The sequence below is a fragment of the Diabrotica undecimpunctata genome, chromosome 3, assembly GCF_040954645.1.
Source record: "Diabrotica undecimpunctata isolate CICGRU chromosome 3, icDiaUnde3, whole genome shotgun sequence".
NCBI classification, from domain to species: domain Eukaryota; kingdom Metazoa; phylum Arthropoda; class Insecta; order Coleoptera; family Chrysomelidae; genus Diabrotica; species Diabrotica undecimpunctata.
In genome coordinates, this window is record NC_092805.1 from 158,214,989 (window position 1) to 158,232,463 (window position 17,475).

The following is a 17,475-nucleotide window of genomic DNA, read 5'->3' on the forward strand; positions in this document are numbered from 1 at the left end:
TAATCAATTTTATTGTATATGCATTTGATTATCTTTAATTTAACTAAAATCTATGAATTTTTATATAATTTCAATGCATTTCCTATTAATTTTTATATGCATTTCTTTAATATTATGTGAGAGTATGAAAAAACTGGAGACTTGGCAACTCTGACACCATTTAAGAGTATGTTAACTGTCATATAAAAGCTTGGCTAGGTTAGAGTGCCTTAAAATGCGAAATGCCCATTAGATCTTTGTTCCATTTTAAATATATTTCAAATAGTAAACATAAACACTCCACAAAAGTAAGTAAGGTAAGGTAACCTTTAACCTTTAAATATTTTCACATAAACTTCGTCTTTTTCTCAATGGCCTCTTGCGTAAGTAGTCATCCAGTCGCAGGAACTTATATCTTACATATTATAATTATAATGAATAAAATAAAAAAGCGTAATTACTTTTATTATTCATTCTGTGTATTCGTTCAGTAATCAGTTTACAATAATATTTCAGTTCATAATCTGTGTATTTTGAGATAAATATCTATTTTTCTCGTTTTGTCATATTTCACTTACACCGGTTTTACAAGAAAAGTACAAGTTTCAAAACGCGAGAGAGCGCTACCGGCGAAACTCACAGCCAATAGTTCATTGCTATACCATTTTTCAAAGTAAAAACGTTGCACGTCACAATTTATATAAAGTGACGTCACTTATATTTAAAATTACCAGAACGTCAACCTTAGAGTTCAAATTTTCCTAACACAGCTAATAATACGAAACCCATACGGAACTGCTCGATCTTTCATAGGCGTCAACATGATATAATGATCAGAAAAATGTAATCACCATTATATTGTTTATGTTTTGATTTTTTACACAATTTGATCATAATATATTAATAAATTGTATTTATAAATACATATTAAATTTAGATTAATAGCTTTAAAAACTAATTATTGTTGTGTATTGTGATATGCCAAAATAACTAAATAGTCTATAGAATGCTGATAAGATAGATTATTTTGAACAAGAAATAATGACGGGACGTTTTTAATATTAATGCTTTAAAAGAGGTAAGTTTAAAATTTAGAATATATAATTTTGTATTATAATGTTTTCTTAGTGTGTTGCAATAGTCTTAAAACTAAGTGAACTTACTGTTAATATACTCCATTCGCTTAGCTTGGGCATATTTTGACAGATTCATTGTCGGAAACCTACAACACAACAATTCCTACTTCTTAGTATTAATATCTCAAGCTTTGAAAAAAGAAGAATTATTCTAAATAGTGGAAGTGTATACTAAACCCATAACATTTTGGGTAGTATATATTTAAAAGATATATTTTAGTTGTTATAATTTAACATAACTATTTATTATACACTCATGGATAAAAATATCGAATATTTTGGAATTTTCAAGTTTTTTTTTTTCAAAATAAATTCTGGTCAACAAGTCATTTATTGTAAAATAGAGTTTATTCTAACAATGTTTAATGAACAATTTTAAGTTTTTATGCGGAGAAAATTGTGAAAAAAATAAATGTTTAATATTAGGTAAATAAGGTTATTTTACTCTAAACTTAAATAATAATTTAAATTGCTTAAACAAATGGTTTAAACTGAAAGAAGTGCATGATCAGTAACGGGTATTCCCCCCTCTAGCTCTTATTACTGCTTGCATCTTTCTCAGCATGCTTGCAAGTAAATTTTGGACATATCCTTGGGAAATTTCATTCCATTCTTCCTGTGCAGCAAGCCGAAGCTGCTCTATCGTATTTGGAACGGGATTTCTTTGTCGTATGCTGCGTTTTAGGTGATCCCACATGTGCTCTAGTGGATTTAAATCCGGGCTAGACGGTGGCCAATCCAATCTTCGAATTTGGACCTCATCAAGATAATTACTCACTATGGCAGCGGCATGTGGTCGAGTATTATCGTGCATTAACGTGAATCTTTTATATCCAATGTAACCAATATATGATAAAACATAATCTTGCAGAATGTTTTAAACGTAAGAATTACCAGTCATCCGTCCAATCACTTCCACAAGTGCGGTACGTACCTCCCAACAAATACCTTCCCAAAAAATTATGCCATTAACTTCAAAACTAACGGTCTGGGCGAGACTGCAGCTGGCGAATCGTTCTCCAACTCTTCTGTAGACGTAGTTTTGACCGTCTGGCTTCCATAATAGGATTCTGGTCTCATCAGTGAAAAGAAAGTTTTTCCAGTTGTCGATATTCCACTAAACATGCGTTCTTGCAAATTCCAAACGACGAGCTTTATGATTTTGGAGAAAACGTGGACCTTTGGCGGGGCGTCTGGGCTTTCAGTTTGCTTCTTTTGATGTTCGTCTAACTGTTTGTGAACTCACATTAACTTGTCTAACATTTAATAGCTCATTTCTAAGGTGTATCGATGTCAATGAACGATTTCGTGTAGAATTAAGAAACAATAAACGGTCATCAATTGCGGTTATGCACTTTGAGCGTCCTTGACCAGGCCTTCGTACAAAATTTCCTGTTTCGCGGTACCTTTTTAGACTATTTGAAACTATAGATTCAGTTCTGCTGAGACGTCGTGCGATACATTTTTGTGCATATCCTTCCTCGTACAAAATTACAATATGTGCTACTTGGACTTCATTGCAGTGCCGAATTGGTAGGATAATTGTTTTAAACTTAGTTAAATCAAAACAATATTTAATTAAACTTAATAAATTAAACTAATAATAAACGAATTAGTATGATTTTTCCATTACGCGAAGAAGGATTTTTATGATAAAATGTACGAATGACACTAACCACTGAATAAACGTCAAAATAAACATCAAAATATTTCAGACCAGTTGAGTACATCAGCCTACTATATGAATATTATCAGTAATCTAAAATTATTTTTAAATAATAGAGACTACAAAAAAAAATTTCAAAATATTCGATATTTTTGTCCATGAGTGTATATGGTGCAAATAAATAAATATTGATTGTCGGTAATTTGTAAAGTTCTATTTTATATACTATTTAGTTTGTTCACTATTAATATTAGCTATAAGTACGTGTGCTTGGTTGTATAGTAATTTTCAGCGACTCGAGTCTGTCAAAAAGTAACTAACTTCACAAAAAAATAATTACTAAATTCACTAGACAGTTCGGACTGGAGATAGCGAATCGAGTATATAATAGTTTGACAAATAGTTGACATTTTAAAAATTCCTCACTTACTAACTATTCTGATGTTTTGGCAACGCTGTGGGGTTCTGACGTCGTAAATCTTGAATGACGTGTAATCATTTTTATATGAAAAATTCTATATTTGAAAATATTCATGACCTGGACAATTTTGTAATTATACCTGTAATTTAGATTAATAATAACACTGACGACTCTGTTGTTTCTTCTTTTTATTTTCACATGTTTTAAAGATCTTTTGAATAATATAAATGGTTTGATTTCATATTTATTTAAAAATTACGCTTTTAATATAATAAAAATTTAATAAATTAAGAATTTTTCTAATATTGTATTGTAAAATGGTATTAAAAAAAAACATCACTGAATTTTTTACATATATTTATTTGATTTGGAAGATTTACATATTTTGTACCGAACATTAACTGTGAGCTTTAGATTTAAGATGTGTCAAAAGCGAAACTTTCTGGGCAAATCCTTTACTACAGTATTCACAGATAAAAGGTTTTTCATTGGTATGCTGCCGAATATGTAGTTTGAGAGCATATGTGCTTGTTAAACCTTTATTGCAATGCGGACAAATAAAAGGACGTTCTCCTGTATGAGTCAAAAGATGCCTCTGAAGATCTCTTACGTATTTTCCACATACTGTACACATCTTTTTTCGAACGTTGGGATCTAAAAACACAAACAAGATAATACTCAGTTTTGAACGAACAAAAATTATTCAAGAAGGCTATCACCAATGAAAATAAACAAAATATTTCATCTTTTTGTCAAGGACTGTAGGATTTTGTTTTTAATTTATCTTTTTATCAAAGACTGAATTTATTTCAGTGCTACTTTGTTTTCCACGCTTTAGAAAGATTATTTCTTTCTTGTGTTCCTCTGTATGCATTAGTTGCTTTTCTAGCCTCAAAGGGATATAAAAATAGGTAGGAATTATTGGGAAGATCTTTGTTCTTGACTCTTGCCTCTTCAAGGAATGGAATGATGATTTCGGGTAGTGTATTGTAATCGGGACATAAGGAAGTCAGATAAGGAAATCCTGCCTCAAAGCTCAAAATATCCAGATGGTTGTTGGATGATGTGTATTTGTGTGTTGGTGTCTTAAAAAGACTACTTACTTCGTACATTATAAAAGGTTTCTAACATAATACATGACATGACTTCAATCTAGAAGCACAGGTTTGTAGACTGAAGAAATAGCAACAGAGTTTGGAGATGGGCATAGAGAACTGGCAGAAGGGCCTCCCAGATACTCTATACGGGAGCCCGAGAGGTCCAATCTTCCAATAGCAGGGTTTTGAAGCGACACACAATAACAGTATTGTTGTCAGATTCGCGCATAGCAACTACAAATAGCATGCTCGATTCCTTCAACCCGGCCTTTTGCCATTGCTCACAGAACTTTTCCTTGTTTCTGATTGGCCATATTTTGTCTGTATCTAGGTCACAGAAACAGGATACCAGAAGGCGCCATTTCTTCAGAAGGCCAATTCGTCCTGAGATTCGATACCAATCAGTACTCTTTGGTTGGCCACAGTATCTGACTGTTTCATTTTTAACTATGTTGATTCCTGAACGTTGCAGATAGGGAGACTTGGAAGTTCCCCTATTTTTATTGACTTTTTAGCATTAGATTTGTTATTTTATTTTACTTAGTCTTATATACCGTGTTTACTTTATTTTTAAATCGGCTTATATAATTGATAACCTGTTTCTACCTATTTTATGATTTAGGGTCTGGTATTTCAGAAGCAGTCTTTAGAGGTTGGGTGTTACGGTGATGGATGTGATGAGAATAGTATTGAGTTTGGATGAATCTTTGACTTATGATATGATTCTACATATCGATGTCGAAAGTTGATAGGGATGACATTGAAAAGGATCATTCTTAGCAATTTGGGAGATAGGAAGGGTTCTTTGCTTTAGGATATGTGAAAGATTTGTGTTGTTGTCCACAGTTGGGATATATAGTGGTTTTTTGGGGACATTCTGTGTTGAGATGTCCACTTTGACAACATCTCGAGCAATATTTCAGACGCAAAGGGATAACATTATTATTCCTTTGTGTCTGAAATATCTTTAGCTGTTTTAACCATAATTAAAACTAAATGCTATCCCTATATGGAAATGGCTTCCCAAATTGCATTGTTTGCGTTTTTATCCTGGCTCATATCAATATCAATCTCTTTTACTGACATTTCTTAGTTGGTCAGGTCTTAGGTGGTTTTTGTTGATCTTCCTTTCCTACTCCCTCCAAGAACTTTGACATCAGCAATTTTTCATATTGTGTGATTGGTGCCTTGATGTTTATTCACTCATGTAAAGCATATACATCCTTTTATCCAAGCCCAAGATGCAAACTTTGCACTGCATGAGTTTAATATCTTGTTAAGTTTTTGTTCAAACTGTTTTTGATTTTCATTATTAGTTCATATTTTTTCATTGTATGCGTTTATACTAAACATATTCCACATATTAAAAATATTTAGTAATGATGACAACAATAAAAATATTGGTCCTGACAAGAAAATTTTGTAATGCTAAACATAACAGTAAAAACTCACCTGTATGTTTTTTCAAATGCCTATGATATTCAGATTTCAGTGTAAATGTCTTATCACACTGTTCACATTCAAATGAAGTACCTTTATGAATTAATAAATGACCTCTTAAAGATTCTGAATTCTTTAACACTTTCATACAAATTTTGCATGTAACGGGTTCTTCTGAATGTCTTTGAACATGTTTCTTCAAGTTGTCTGCTCGAAGAACAACACCGCATATGTTACAAATTCCAGGAGCAGTATGTACATTTCGTTTATGATTTGCTAGTTCATTTTGAGAGGTAAATGTTACATTACATTCAACACAGTCTAACCGTTTTGTTTTTTTAAGTCTATGACATATTTTATTGTGTTTATATAGGTCTATTTTAGTGTCAAATGGTAATGAACATTCCTTACAATTCAAATCAACATCAGGTACTTCTAATTCTTCTTTAAATGTTTGCTCATGATCAGCATTGTCATCTTCGTGAATGTATAACCTCTCTAAGACACTATCTTCTTCGGCAGTGGGTTCTGCTTTAATTTCTCCTCCATTTTCAACTTTTTTTATTAATTTTTTTCTTTTTAATACTCTCTTCTTTGGTTTACCACTGTTTCTTTTCCGTTTTGTACTAATGTTATTTTGTGAATTTGTTATCGATTCACATTTTTCTCTAAGTTCAACATCACTATTGATGATTATTTTTCGAAAGCAATAAAATTTATTGACTTTTTCTATGCAGGCTGCACATATAACTGCAGGATAATTATCAGTATCTAATGATATCTAAAACACAATGTATTATGTTAATTTTCTTTACTAGTACATTAAAATGGATAATACAAATTATAACAAATGCAACCAATAGTGTAGTTTTCCCAGAAGATGAACAAGAGTTTCGATCAGGTGGGTAATGTACAGATGCCTTTGTTCTTAGGTCAATAACTGGAAAATCATTTGAATACAATAAATGGGCCTACTTATGTTTCATTGATAGTAAAAGCATTTGATTGTGCCTAGTTGAAATATGACATATGTCTTCCCTAACGTAGACAAATACAATTTAATATTTTTAATAAAAATATGTTTTTTTTGGCAATTCAGTTTCAAATTTGGAAACCAAAATTTCCAAAGTAGAAACCAAACAGATACATTTATTTATGTGACCATACTAATGTATTAAGTGATCCAAGAAGATTATTATAATAGTCTCCCATAACATTTAATTCTATGAACCATATTATTAAATTTATATACTGCAGATCTGCCTAGACTAATGGATGATAATTGCAAAATATTAAATATGGAGGCAATAGATGTTTATATACCAGCCGTTATCCTAGAAAGGTTCTATGTCTAATCTAAAACACAGGTTTTCTTAGCATCTCAGAAGAAAACATCCATTATATGTTTCACACGAGTCATAGACAAATACCAGAGAGGTGATTATACATTTCTCTTAGGAAGACTAGTATAAGTATCTGGATATGATGGGTAGTTCTAGTAGAAACTCAAGAATATCTTTTATACACTATAGGCAAATGAACAGTGAACAAAATCTTCCAGTCATTAACAGATCAACCTCAATACTTTCTGACAATCTACAATCTTAAATATTATGCTTCCTGGTTCACTTAATTTTATTGGTTATTCAAATAGAGGTCTATTAGACAAACTTAAAAGGTATTACATAATTGTAATACAGTCCTACATATATTGTCCAATATTAAAATTAACTTTTTACGGACTTTAAAATGTAAAATATGAGACAGTCGATTTTGAAGACCTAGTTTATACTTTTAGAAACAATATGTATTTTTCATAATTTAGTTCTAAAATAAACAATAGTTTAATTAATGATAAATTATATCCTTTACATATACATAGAAATAAGTCTTTTTAGTAAAATCTATTCTTCCCGAAGCAAGTAGTATTCTGGAGTTAAGGATTAAAATCTTTATTTACTTACATTGATTGATGAAATGACTTCAATTTTCGTAATAAGTGTTTCATCATTTCTTAATGGAAAAAGGTTGTTTGTGCTGAGGCAAGTTCTACATACGTTATTCATCATTAAACTCTATGAATTGACTTCTTCCTATGTCTTAATCTTATTTTTATTATTTCATTTAAAAATAGATCTTTTTTTGAAATGTTTACCAAATTTGACAGTATTCAGATGATTATGCTCATTCAAAATAACTGAACGATGACATTTGAAGGCAATTTTTCGTGACAGATTGTGTTTTCCGCCTGAATATGAAAATTGCATATTATGCACGATAATTATCCTACACTTGATTACATTATTTTCATGGCCCGTTTCTTCTTTCGACCATTGGAGTACATTCCAAAATTTTCGTTTTATCTGCTCTTTTCGTATTCTGTTCACAGACCATACATTCTGTTTATAGTTCGCACAGAGTACTCATCTTTTGTTGGATATATGTATTTTGTCTATGTCAACCTGTTTGTCACTTCCTCCTTGGTGATTCTGTTTGTTAAAATTATGAATCCTAGGTCACAGAATAATAAACAATCAGATTGCCCACTCTGCTTGAAAAAATAAGTACGCTCATCTCGTTCGCGCAGACGGAATCAGCCATGTTTTAAACGGAACCAGTGCTGTTCAGTGACATTTTGTCTGGTATGCATAGAAAAATTAACCCGGTTTAATTTATTTACGGCAACTATAGACATAATATGCACTATTTTATTTGTACTTTTAGTTGAAGAATAGATTAAATTATTTCAAATTTACTAAATTATTAATCTCTAGCTTGTCACAGATTGTAGCTTGTCACAAATTTCTCAATTCGAGTCTATGTTTCCGTTTAAAATATGGCGATCGCGTGCTGACACACTTCAAAGGTGGCATCTGAGAGTGGGCATTCTGATTGTTATTTATTCTGTGACCTTACCCTAATAATTACCTTACACTTCATCCCACTATTTTCAAGGCCTGTCTCTTCTTCTTCCCATTGGAGTCCATCCGAAATTTTCTCCTCTCATAATCTGTTTATAGTTTCCGCATAGTACGCATATCTTTTTTTTGATATATATTTGTCTGTGTCAACCTGTTTGTTACTTCGTCTTTGGTGATTCCGTTTTTTGAAATTATGAATTCTAGGTATTTAAATTTTCTTATTTTACTCCACTTTTAGATTTTTACTGGTTCTTTGTCCGTATTTAGCTAATCGTCTTCGCTAGGTATGTTTTTTTGTGTATCTAAGTTTTGTAAATTTTAATATTGTGAATTTCTTTGGGTTTTATCTTGGCCAGGTATCTGATTGTAGTTGTTTATGAGGAGAAATAGCTTCTCACATTATAGTGTTTTGTATTAAAGGTGCCACTAAAAACAACAATTCAGTTTATGTTTTTTCAAACATTAGCAGATTATTTTTGTAATCAAGTGGTTCTACTAACAATTCTTGAATTAAATGGAAGTGCGAAAATTCTTGCCTCTTTTCTATGTAACTTTTAACTCAAACTCTCTAGTGTTTTCGCTTATTTTAAATTATTTTGCGGTGTGATACAGAGAGACAACACAAAACTTCAAATTCAGAGCAAGACAGGCTCAATTTTCATTCAAACACGACTCTGTTGCTCACTCGTCTATCAGCACCAACGAGCCGAGAATAAAACCGACGTTCTTTAGGCTCGTCCGTCGATTACAAACTTTAGTCGTGGTTCATTACCAAGAACGCTTAAATTCAGTAGCGCACCTAGAATTTGCCTCTGGGGGGGTTTGGTTGGTCACCTAATTTTTTTTTATGATCTTGCTTCCATTTTGAGTCCTTAAAATGTGTGAGTAACAGTGTCGAAATAGGGTCCTGGGGGGGGGGGTTTAACCCCCAAACCCCCCCTGGGTGCGCCACTGCTTAAATTGAGCCATTCCCGTCATCTGACGGTGTTTTGCATAGCCACTTCAGCGGTCTTCACTGTATTTTTGCAGTAAGGAAAATGTAAATATTCTATATAAACGCACGCAAATGAAACAAAACTGTCTCTTTAATTCTAACAAATAATACAATCATTACAAATATAAAATATTATAACTATATTTAACTTTAATAATTGTACATTTATTCCTTAACGCAAATTTACAATTTATACAATTAACACTTACGGTAAATATGCCGAGAAAAATATTTAACACCAATAGAAGTAGTACCTATTAAAATTAATGGCTGCTTCGAAGAAAAGCAAATGTCCTTAAATCAATCAAATTCTTATATAGAGTATTTTACTTATAAAAGTCTAGATAATAATTTATGTTTCAACAGATATTTAGAAAAGTCACAATATTTACAATCACGCTAGGAATTTAAGAGCATTTAGCCTAACTATAGCATTTCTAGACGCAATCAGTACAGCAAGAGTGGAATTTTGTGAAGTTTGAAAATCAGTTTTGCTAAAAATTATATGGCAAACTCAAATGTTCGTTGACGTAATTGGTGTTCATCATATATGAACATACACATACAGATATAATCAATTTGTTTATAATTCAATTTTACTAGTGAGAAAATCGAAAAAAGCTATTTAGGTTCCTAACCTAAAGACTGACCTGTGCTTAAAAAAAGAGAAAAAGAGAGAATATATACAGAGAGAGGGAGAGATAGGGAGAGAGAGAGAGAGAGAGAGTGTGAGAGAGAGTGGAGATAGAAAGAGCAAGTATTCGTACAGCAAATACGAGCAAGTACGAGTATTCTGTACACACGACGAAAGTTCAAAATGTAACTAGGTTTTAATATGCTTTTAGTTACTTAGCAGTTTGAAAGTATCAATAATTAAAGTAAATAAAACAAGTCATGAAAGGTTAAACTTCACTTTTAATAAAATTAGTTTCATCAAACTGACGCAATGACGTCATAATTACAGTTTCTTCAAATTTTAATGTCTTCGGGCCACAGAATACAGTGGTGTATTCTGTGTTTGGGCTTTATAGCACTTATAGTACAAGATCCCACTACAGGATCACTACGTTTATAACGCAGTGAATTAAACTAACATTTTTACATACATTTAAAATTAGGAGAATACATTGATAATAGGTTGCCAGTCAAAAAGTGGCCTCAAATATTTTTAATTCAATTAATAGTACCTAGTTAATTTTTGAACAAAAATTTGATTTCATTAATTTATTTTTTAAATAAAATTCGCTGCTAGTGTAGATCTCAGTGGGATCTTGAACTGTTATTTACGATTCAAATTTTTCTTATCCACAATGAAAATAAAAAGGGTGAAAATATTTTTTATAATAATGTGGATGCTTCACATTATATAAACAGCTTCTTTCTCGATATAAATGAATTATGTAGAAACTTGTTCCAGGCTCCAAGATTTTTAAAACTTTTATTTTTATTTTATAACAACATAGGAAGACAATAAAACCAGACACTGTCAACCAAAGGAAAAAAAGAACATTATTTTCATCACGTTATGTCTAACTGCTGATTGCTATTTGTTTCTAGATACTTTTTGACCAATCAAAATTAAATTTTGTTCAAACTGATCTTGAAAATAAAAGAACCCTTTATTATACTTACTGTCAATTTTTTGGTTTGCTCAAACTAATTTGATCAAATATTTGACCGTGTGCCACTTACTTAATACAAATTTTTGATGATACGGAGGTCTTAGTCATCAATTCCTATCTATTCCAACACACTTATCAGTTTGTCGTGATTGAATCGATTAAAACCCTTTTTGAAACTGATAAAATGATAAAATACATAAAAACGGATTGTTATAATCCTTACCTCTTTTAAACATGGCCTGCATATTAAATAATGTCTCTCTGGTTCTAAAGTTATTTGTGATTTCGCAGATATACTATTTGCAGTTGAATTATATCTCCCAGCTAGTTCTATAACTTTTTTTCTATATTTTTTTCATACATTAGCTCTATAACCTGTGTTTATTGGATATTATTTAGTTTTATTTGTGATTCCGAAGACCAGCTGTCTTGATATCTTTTTGGTGGTCTTCCTGGGAGAATTCTTACGTTTCGTTTCCCATTTTTTATAATTTTTGCAACTCTATCTTTTCCCATTCAAGTTATATGTTGATTCTAATTTATGTTTCGTTGTATTTCGTGTTATGTTCATTTTTGTTTCATATCTTCGTTCCTTAGGCGATCCAGTGTAGTTTTCCTTCTACAGATCTTAATATCCTCAATTCAGCTGTTCTTAGGGTCCATTTTGTTTTCTTTGTAACATCTTTACATTAACTTTACGTTTTCAGCTTTACTTAAATTCACATTTTTGTACATATTAAATATGTCCTTTTTCTGCAGTTGCTCTAGTCTTTTTTTTATTTGTTTTCCATCAGTTCCAAGATATCGTCAATTATCTATTGTTTTCCCGTTTGGGAATAGTTTTATATTTTTTGCGATTTCATACATAATGGTTTTGCTCTGATTAAAGTGATCTTCAATATAATGGCTATCTTCAATGTTTTAAATACACTTGGCTATTATTTTAAATACACTTGGCGTTTAATCTAAAAATGAGAAAAATACACAAAAATGAAATCTTAAGCAATCGCAACTGGCTTTATCGATGCATACAAAGATTACATTGGACAGACAAACTGATCAAATCTACGAAACACCAAATATCTATTCAGGCAAATGTATCTAACGTATCTAAAGTAGCAAATATATCAAAGATTTCCAAGTTGGCCTCTAAAGAAACCTAACCTAACCTAATATACATGGGCATGTGTTGCCTTCCAAATGAACAAAAACTAAACCTAGAAAATGAGTAGTTCTTATCAGCTGTGTTTGCTACTCAAATATGCCCACCATTATAAGAAGGAATATGATTTAAATGCTAGTGACTAATACCAGAACAACTAACGATGCAGACTACGAGAAACATTCTAACGAATGGGGTCAACTATGAGTCGTTAGTCTGATTCTCAACGATTATGGAACACGCCAGAAAAATGAAATGCATCTAAGCAAATTTTGAGGCTAATGATTAATTAATCAAAGTAGCTTAACGCATCGATAATGACTAATGTGATGTTTAGCAAAGGTAAACACCTTAAAATCTCGACAACGGAAACAACACAAAAAGATAAACCGAGCTTGCTGGATTCATATATCTCCACAGACCACTCGATACTGTGATTATGTAAATAACGCTCACGGTCACGAATAATGCTTCGTTTCCATTATTGTCCCAAATCAGTATTTTGTAAGTAAAAAAAAACATTAAGTTGTAATTCTAAATGGGTCACTTGTAAATGGCACCGACCAAAGACGATTTATAAATCCCTTTGTTTCCTGGGTAAAAGTAGGTAGAGTGAATTGTTTTATATTGCGACTTAATGTAAACATACACGAAGTAACATATATTATTTTTTATAATATAGTAAAATGGTGGCTAAAGTAATGTTTCCAATTATAATTACATTAGGTAGTATACAGAGGTATCGTTAATATGGTTTTGAAAATATTTGCTTATGACATTTATATATTGTCTACTATATTTAATGGGAGTAAACTACAATTTAAATTAAAAATATATTATATCTGACGATTTTCGAGATGTAAAAAAAAGAAAAATGAAATATGAGAATAAACAGAATAGTTAGACATAAATTAAGTCAAAATTTAAGACATAGCAAAGGAAAATGTAGCGAGATTTAAAAACCAGAGAAAGAGCTTAATAAGTTTAATCTGTACAGGTAAGAGAAACAGCTGGAGTTTCTACAAGGAACAACACCTACTTTATAGAAACCTGTATAATATAAAAGATAAACCAACAAATAAAATTGTAAATCAATTAAATCACACAACCAAAAATCAACGTAAGCATGAAATAAGAAGGGCACATAAAGAAATGAAGAATATATTACAATGCAAAGACGAAATACCCAACACCTGGCAACCAGAAGAATTTGCGATTGAAGAATAATTTGAATGCAAACAACCCTCTACAAATTGATAAATAGTAATATTAATAACGTTATATAATATGATTCCCAGCTGATAAAATTATTCTTGAAAATGGGAGCTGATGGAATTGTAAATAAAGTTAAAGGTAAATATGTTCTTCTTAGCCTCAGATCCATTCCGTAAAAAAGACAAACAGTCAAATTCACAGGAGTTAAGTAAATACATCCTTAAATTATATTAAATTAGGCGCAGGTTTGTACAAACAAAGCAAACGAGAAAGAATCACAACGCAACTAGTCATCTCGTAACTTTAGAACTGAATCCTTTTATAGACCAAACTTCCGAAGATGGAAAAAAACTACTGAAAATAGTTATCCGTGATGAACCCTAAAAAGGCCTCACAAAAGTCTAGCGAGCGATCGGTTCTGCACAGAGAAGAAAGGATTTAATTACCTGTTAACCGACCAGAGTTAGAAGAAGAAGCTACAGAGCAGGTGTCAAATTCTATCAGACAGCCACAAACTTAAAGTTTATATTATAAAAGATCTCTAAAATATAATATATTCAATTTAATATCTCAGAAATTTGAGAAAAATTGCAAAGCAAACAGTGAGATAAAAATACAGATGGTTCAGAATATATTATATTTGCCTGTTAAGTACTGCAGCCTGCTTAGATTTGCTTTTGCATATCTAAAACCTTCAAAATTTTATAGAAAAAGAAGTTTTTGGTAGCTGTATTATTGACAGGCTTTAGGTTAATGAGCAAAATATATTTGTACATTAATAGAAAAAAAATTACAAATTTCTTGAACCGTTTAATCTTAAGTTATTCTATGGAAACATTACTTTGTACAACAAAATTACTAAACGCCATTAACACAATGAAACCATACGAGCGTACTTCTTTTCTAATTTAATTTCTCGTTATTTACTTTACATATTTATAAAAATAATATGCTTCTAAATATTGTGTCAGTAGTACATGAATCAAGTATAGTGCAAGAACGTTTGAAATACGTTATTTAACATTCATTCATATATATTCAAGACAGGATAGTACGTTGGTTAAAGTGACGAACTATCATAAGATTAATATTGACAAGGTATTACCACATGCATTAAGTGAATATTTATTAAATATTAAAACATATTTAACTAATCGATTTTAGAATTGGTTGTGTAAAACTATTAATTCGGTTTTTTTAACTTCTTAGATATACAGTCACATCATTGAGAATAATATTAAATATTTCAAAGTAAAAGAAAAAAATCCCAGTGGTTATCAGTATACCATAATTTATAAAAACTTACGGATAAATAAAAACTTCTGTATTTTTTGTGTATTTTTATATTAAAAAATAATTAAAATTTATCAAAAATGACTATAATTATTCCAAAACGTTTTCGGTCCAGTCTGACCATCATCAGTGAAACATGGGCAAAGTAGTCCCCCTTTTAGAACAGGAGAAAAGTATGTTTCCTTTAGGCGAAAGTGATACGAGGTCGATGTTATACATCGACCTCGTATCACTTCCATAATTGCCATCTAGTTTAAAGGTTTTAAACCTATTTCAGTAGCTAGTTTTAACTACTTTTTAAAATGTGTCACTGATGATGGTCCGACTGGACCGAATTGTAATCCTTTTTTTTTAATTTTAATAAAATAATATACCATTACACACCAGCAGTTTTTACTTTTCCGTAAGTTTTTTTATTAAATATTTGTTTACCGTTTTACTCCAGCAAGCAGAGGCAAAAATGCTACTGAACCTCTAAAAATCATACGAACAAGCTGAATTTTGCTGACAATACTAATTTTAAGACCCCAAAAAAGATACAAAAAAGGAAATTTTACTACGACTGGTCAATATAAGTCATCAATTTAATTGATCTCACGGGAGTCGTAAAAAATGGCAAAAAGTCGTGCCACGTTTATCTATTTAACACCTTTATAAAAATTGAGTTCATTCTCGGCAAAATACAGAAACTGCATACGAAAGCTGCACTCCTAATCTTTAAAACACATCTTAATTTTTGTCGATAGGATGCTTGAATCAAAAGATATCGAATTTTTACCGTCGAGCTGATACAAATTTTGATTTCGAGCGAGTAACTGACATTCAAAGTCGACGGTCGCTTCAAATAATAAATAAGGACCTTGTAAATAAGGACCTTCATTTCCCAAGATTGGATTTTTTACCAATGAGCCATTGCATCTGCCTGATTTGTCTCATTTTCTAATAGTAATAAGAATCACAACAACTTCAAGATCTAGCCAAATACCACCCAATTACTTGTTTTTAAATTTTGCACAAATTGGTCACATCCAGTGTAGGTTAGCGCATCTCTCATCACTGAACACCAAAGAACATCATAGAGTCTCAACAAAAAAGATGCGCTAAGGATTTCATGTCCTGCAAAGAACAACTTATAATTGACTCTCTAATACGACATACAATAAGAAAAGAAACTTTTTTACTGTTCATGTTGGTTACAAAGAACTCTTTAATTTAGTGCTTCATGAATGGCTTACAAATATATTAATAGTATATAAAATCGATAATATTGTGACATTATTTAACATATGACAGATTGTAAGACTAAAACTTATTTATAAATACTAGATGAAAACCAAATCGAAGCTAAAAATATCCTAAATAACAGGTGCCTATTCCAAGGAGTCTTATTGAATACGTTGGTTCTGTCTGACAATTAGCTCCATCCTAAATAGTTACTTCCGCTGATTCTGATTTTAGTATCAAAAGAAATACCACTGAAGTGAGGAAGCTTAATTATTTGTAGTATATGGTATATGGAAGAGATGATTTGAAATGAACAGTTTTCACCGAAAACCAACTAGATCTTCTTCTTCCTGTAGTGCCTATTCGTTTCGGATGATGGTGACCATCATGGCAATCTGTACTTTGCACACTACTGCTCTGAAAATATTTGTGGTTGTTGTGTTGAACCATGCACGTAGATTTTTCAGCCAGAAATCCTTCGTCTTCCTTGTTCTCGATTTCCTTCTACTTTTCCTTGTAAAATTAGTTGTAGTAATCCACATCTTTCGCTGTCCCACATGACGTGACCGAGGTATTCGATTTTGACTGTTTTTAATGTGGTTAACAGTTTTTTTCGTTTTTAGACTTATTAAAACGTTCTGGTTAGTGGTCGACAAAGATATCTTTAGGATTTGACGATAAAGCCACATTTCGAAAGGCTCAATTTCCTTTCAGGTAACGTCTGTGAGAGTCCGCGACTCAACTCCGTACAACACTATAGGAAAGAAAAGAAAATATAGTTAAGATTTGATTTCACATATAGTGCCTGTATATATTCGCTTATACGTATTTTATACTAGAAGGATTCATCAGAGCGATTGGCACAGAAGCTCTAAAAGTGAAATCAAATCTTTTTGGTCAAAAGAAGCAACAATAAGATGGCTTCAATATGGACGCTATAGCAGTATCTAAGAATAAATAACTAAAGTAGAAATGCGAAGATTTCTTTGATGAAACCAAAATTCAGATTTTTTTTTAAGCTGTGTCTTTTATAAATTGCCAAAACAGACGATGATAAAAGTGTACGAGAGGTATACGGAATCTATAAGTTGCATTCCACAACATATCTCCTTATCTAAGCAAAAATCCTTGTCGAACTGGTTTCTTGTAGTATAGGAAAGATATAACATCGTAGTAGGTAACTTGATTTTTATGTGTATTGATAAATCATGACATTTAAATAGCTTAGCCATTTTTTTAAATGCAGATCTTGCTTTCTCTATCCTGATTTGATTGATTTTTAGGGAATGATCCCAATTTCCATTA

The 17,475-nt window shown here is 31.4% G+C and overlaps 1 protein-coding gene across 1 annotated transcript; it reads right to left on the minus strand.

The window, feature by feature from the left end:
- Positions 1-3,516: 3,516 nt before the first annotated feature.
- On the minus strand, positions 3,517-7,914 carry LOC140436262 (uncharacterized). Its single transcript, XM_072524963.1, has 3 exons — positions 7,704-7,914; positions 5,752-6,520; positions 3,517-3,856 (listed from the first exon to the last, which is right to left on the minus strand). The coding sequence occupies exons 1-3, from the start codon at positions 7,806-7,808 to the stop codon at positions 3,600-3,602; spliced, it is 1,131 nt and encodes a 376-aa protein (XP_072381064.1). The 5' UTR covers positions 7,809-7,914; the 3' UTR covers positions 3,517-3,599.
- Between the last annotated feature and the right edge of the window lie 9,561 nt (positions 7,915-17,475).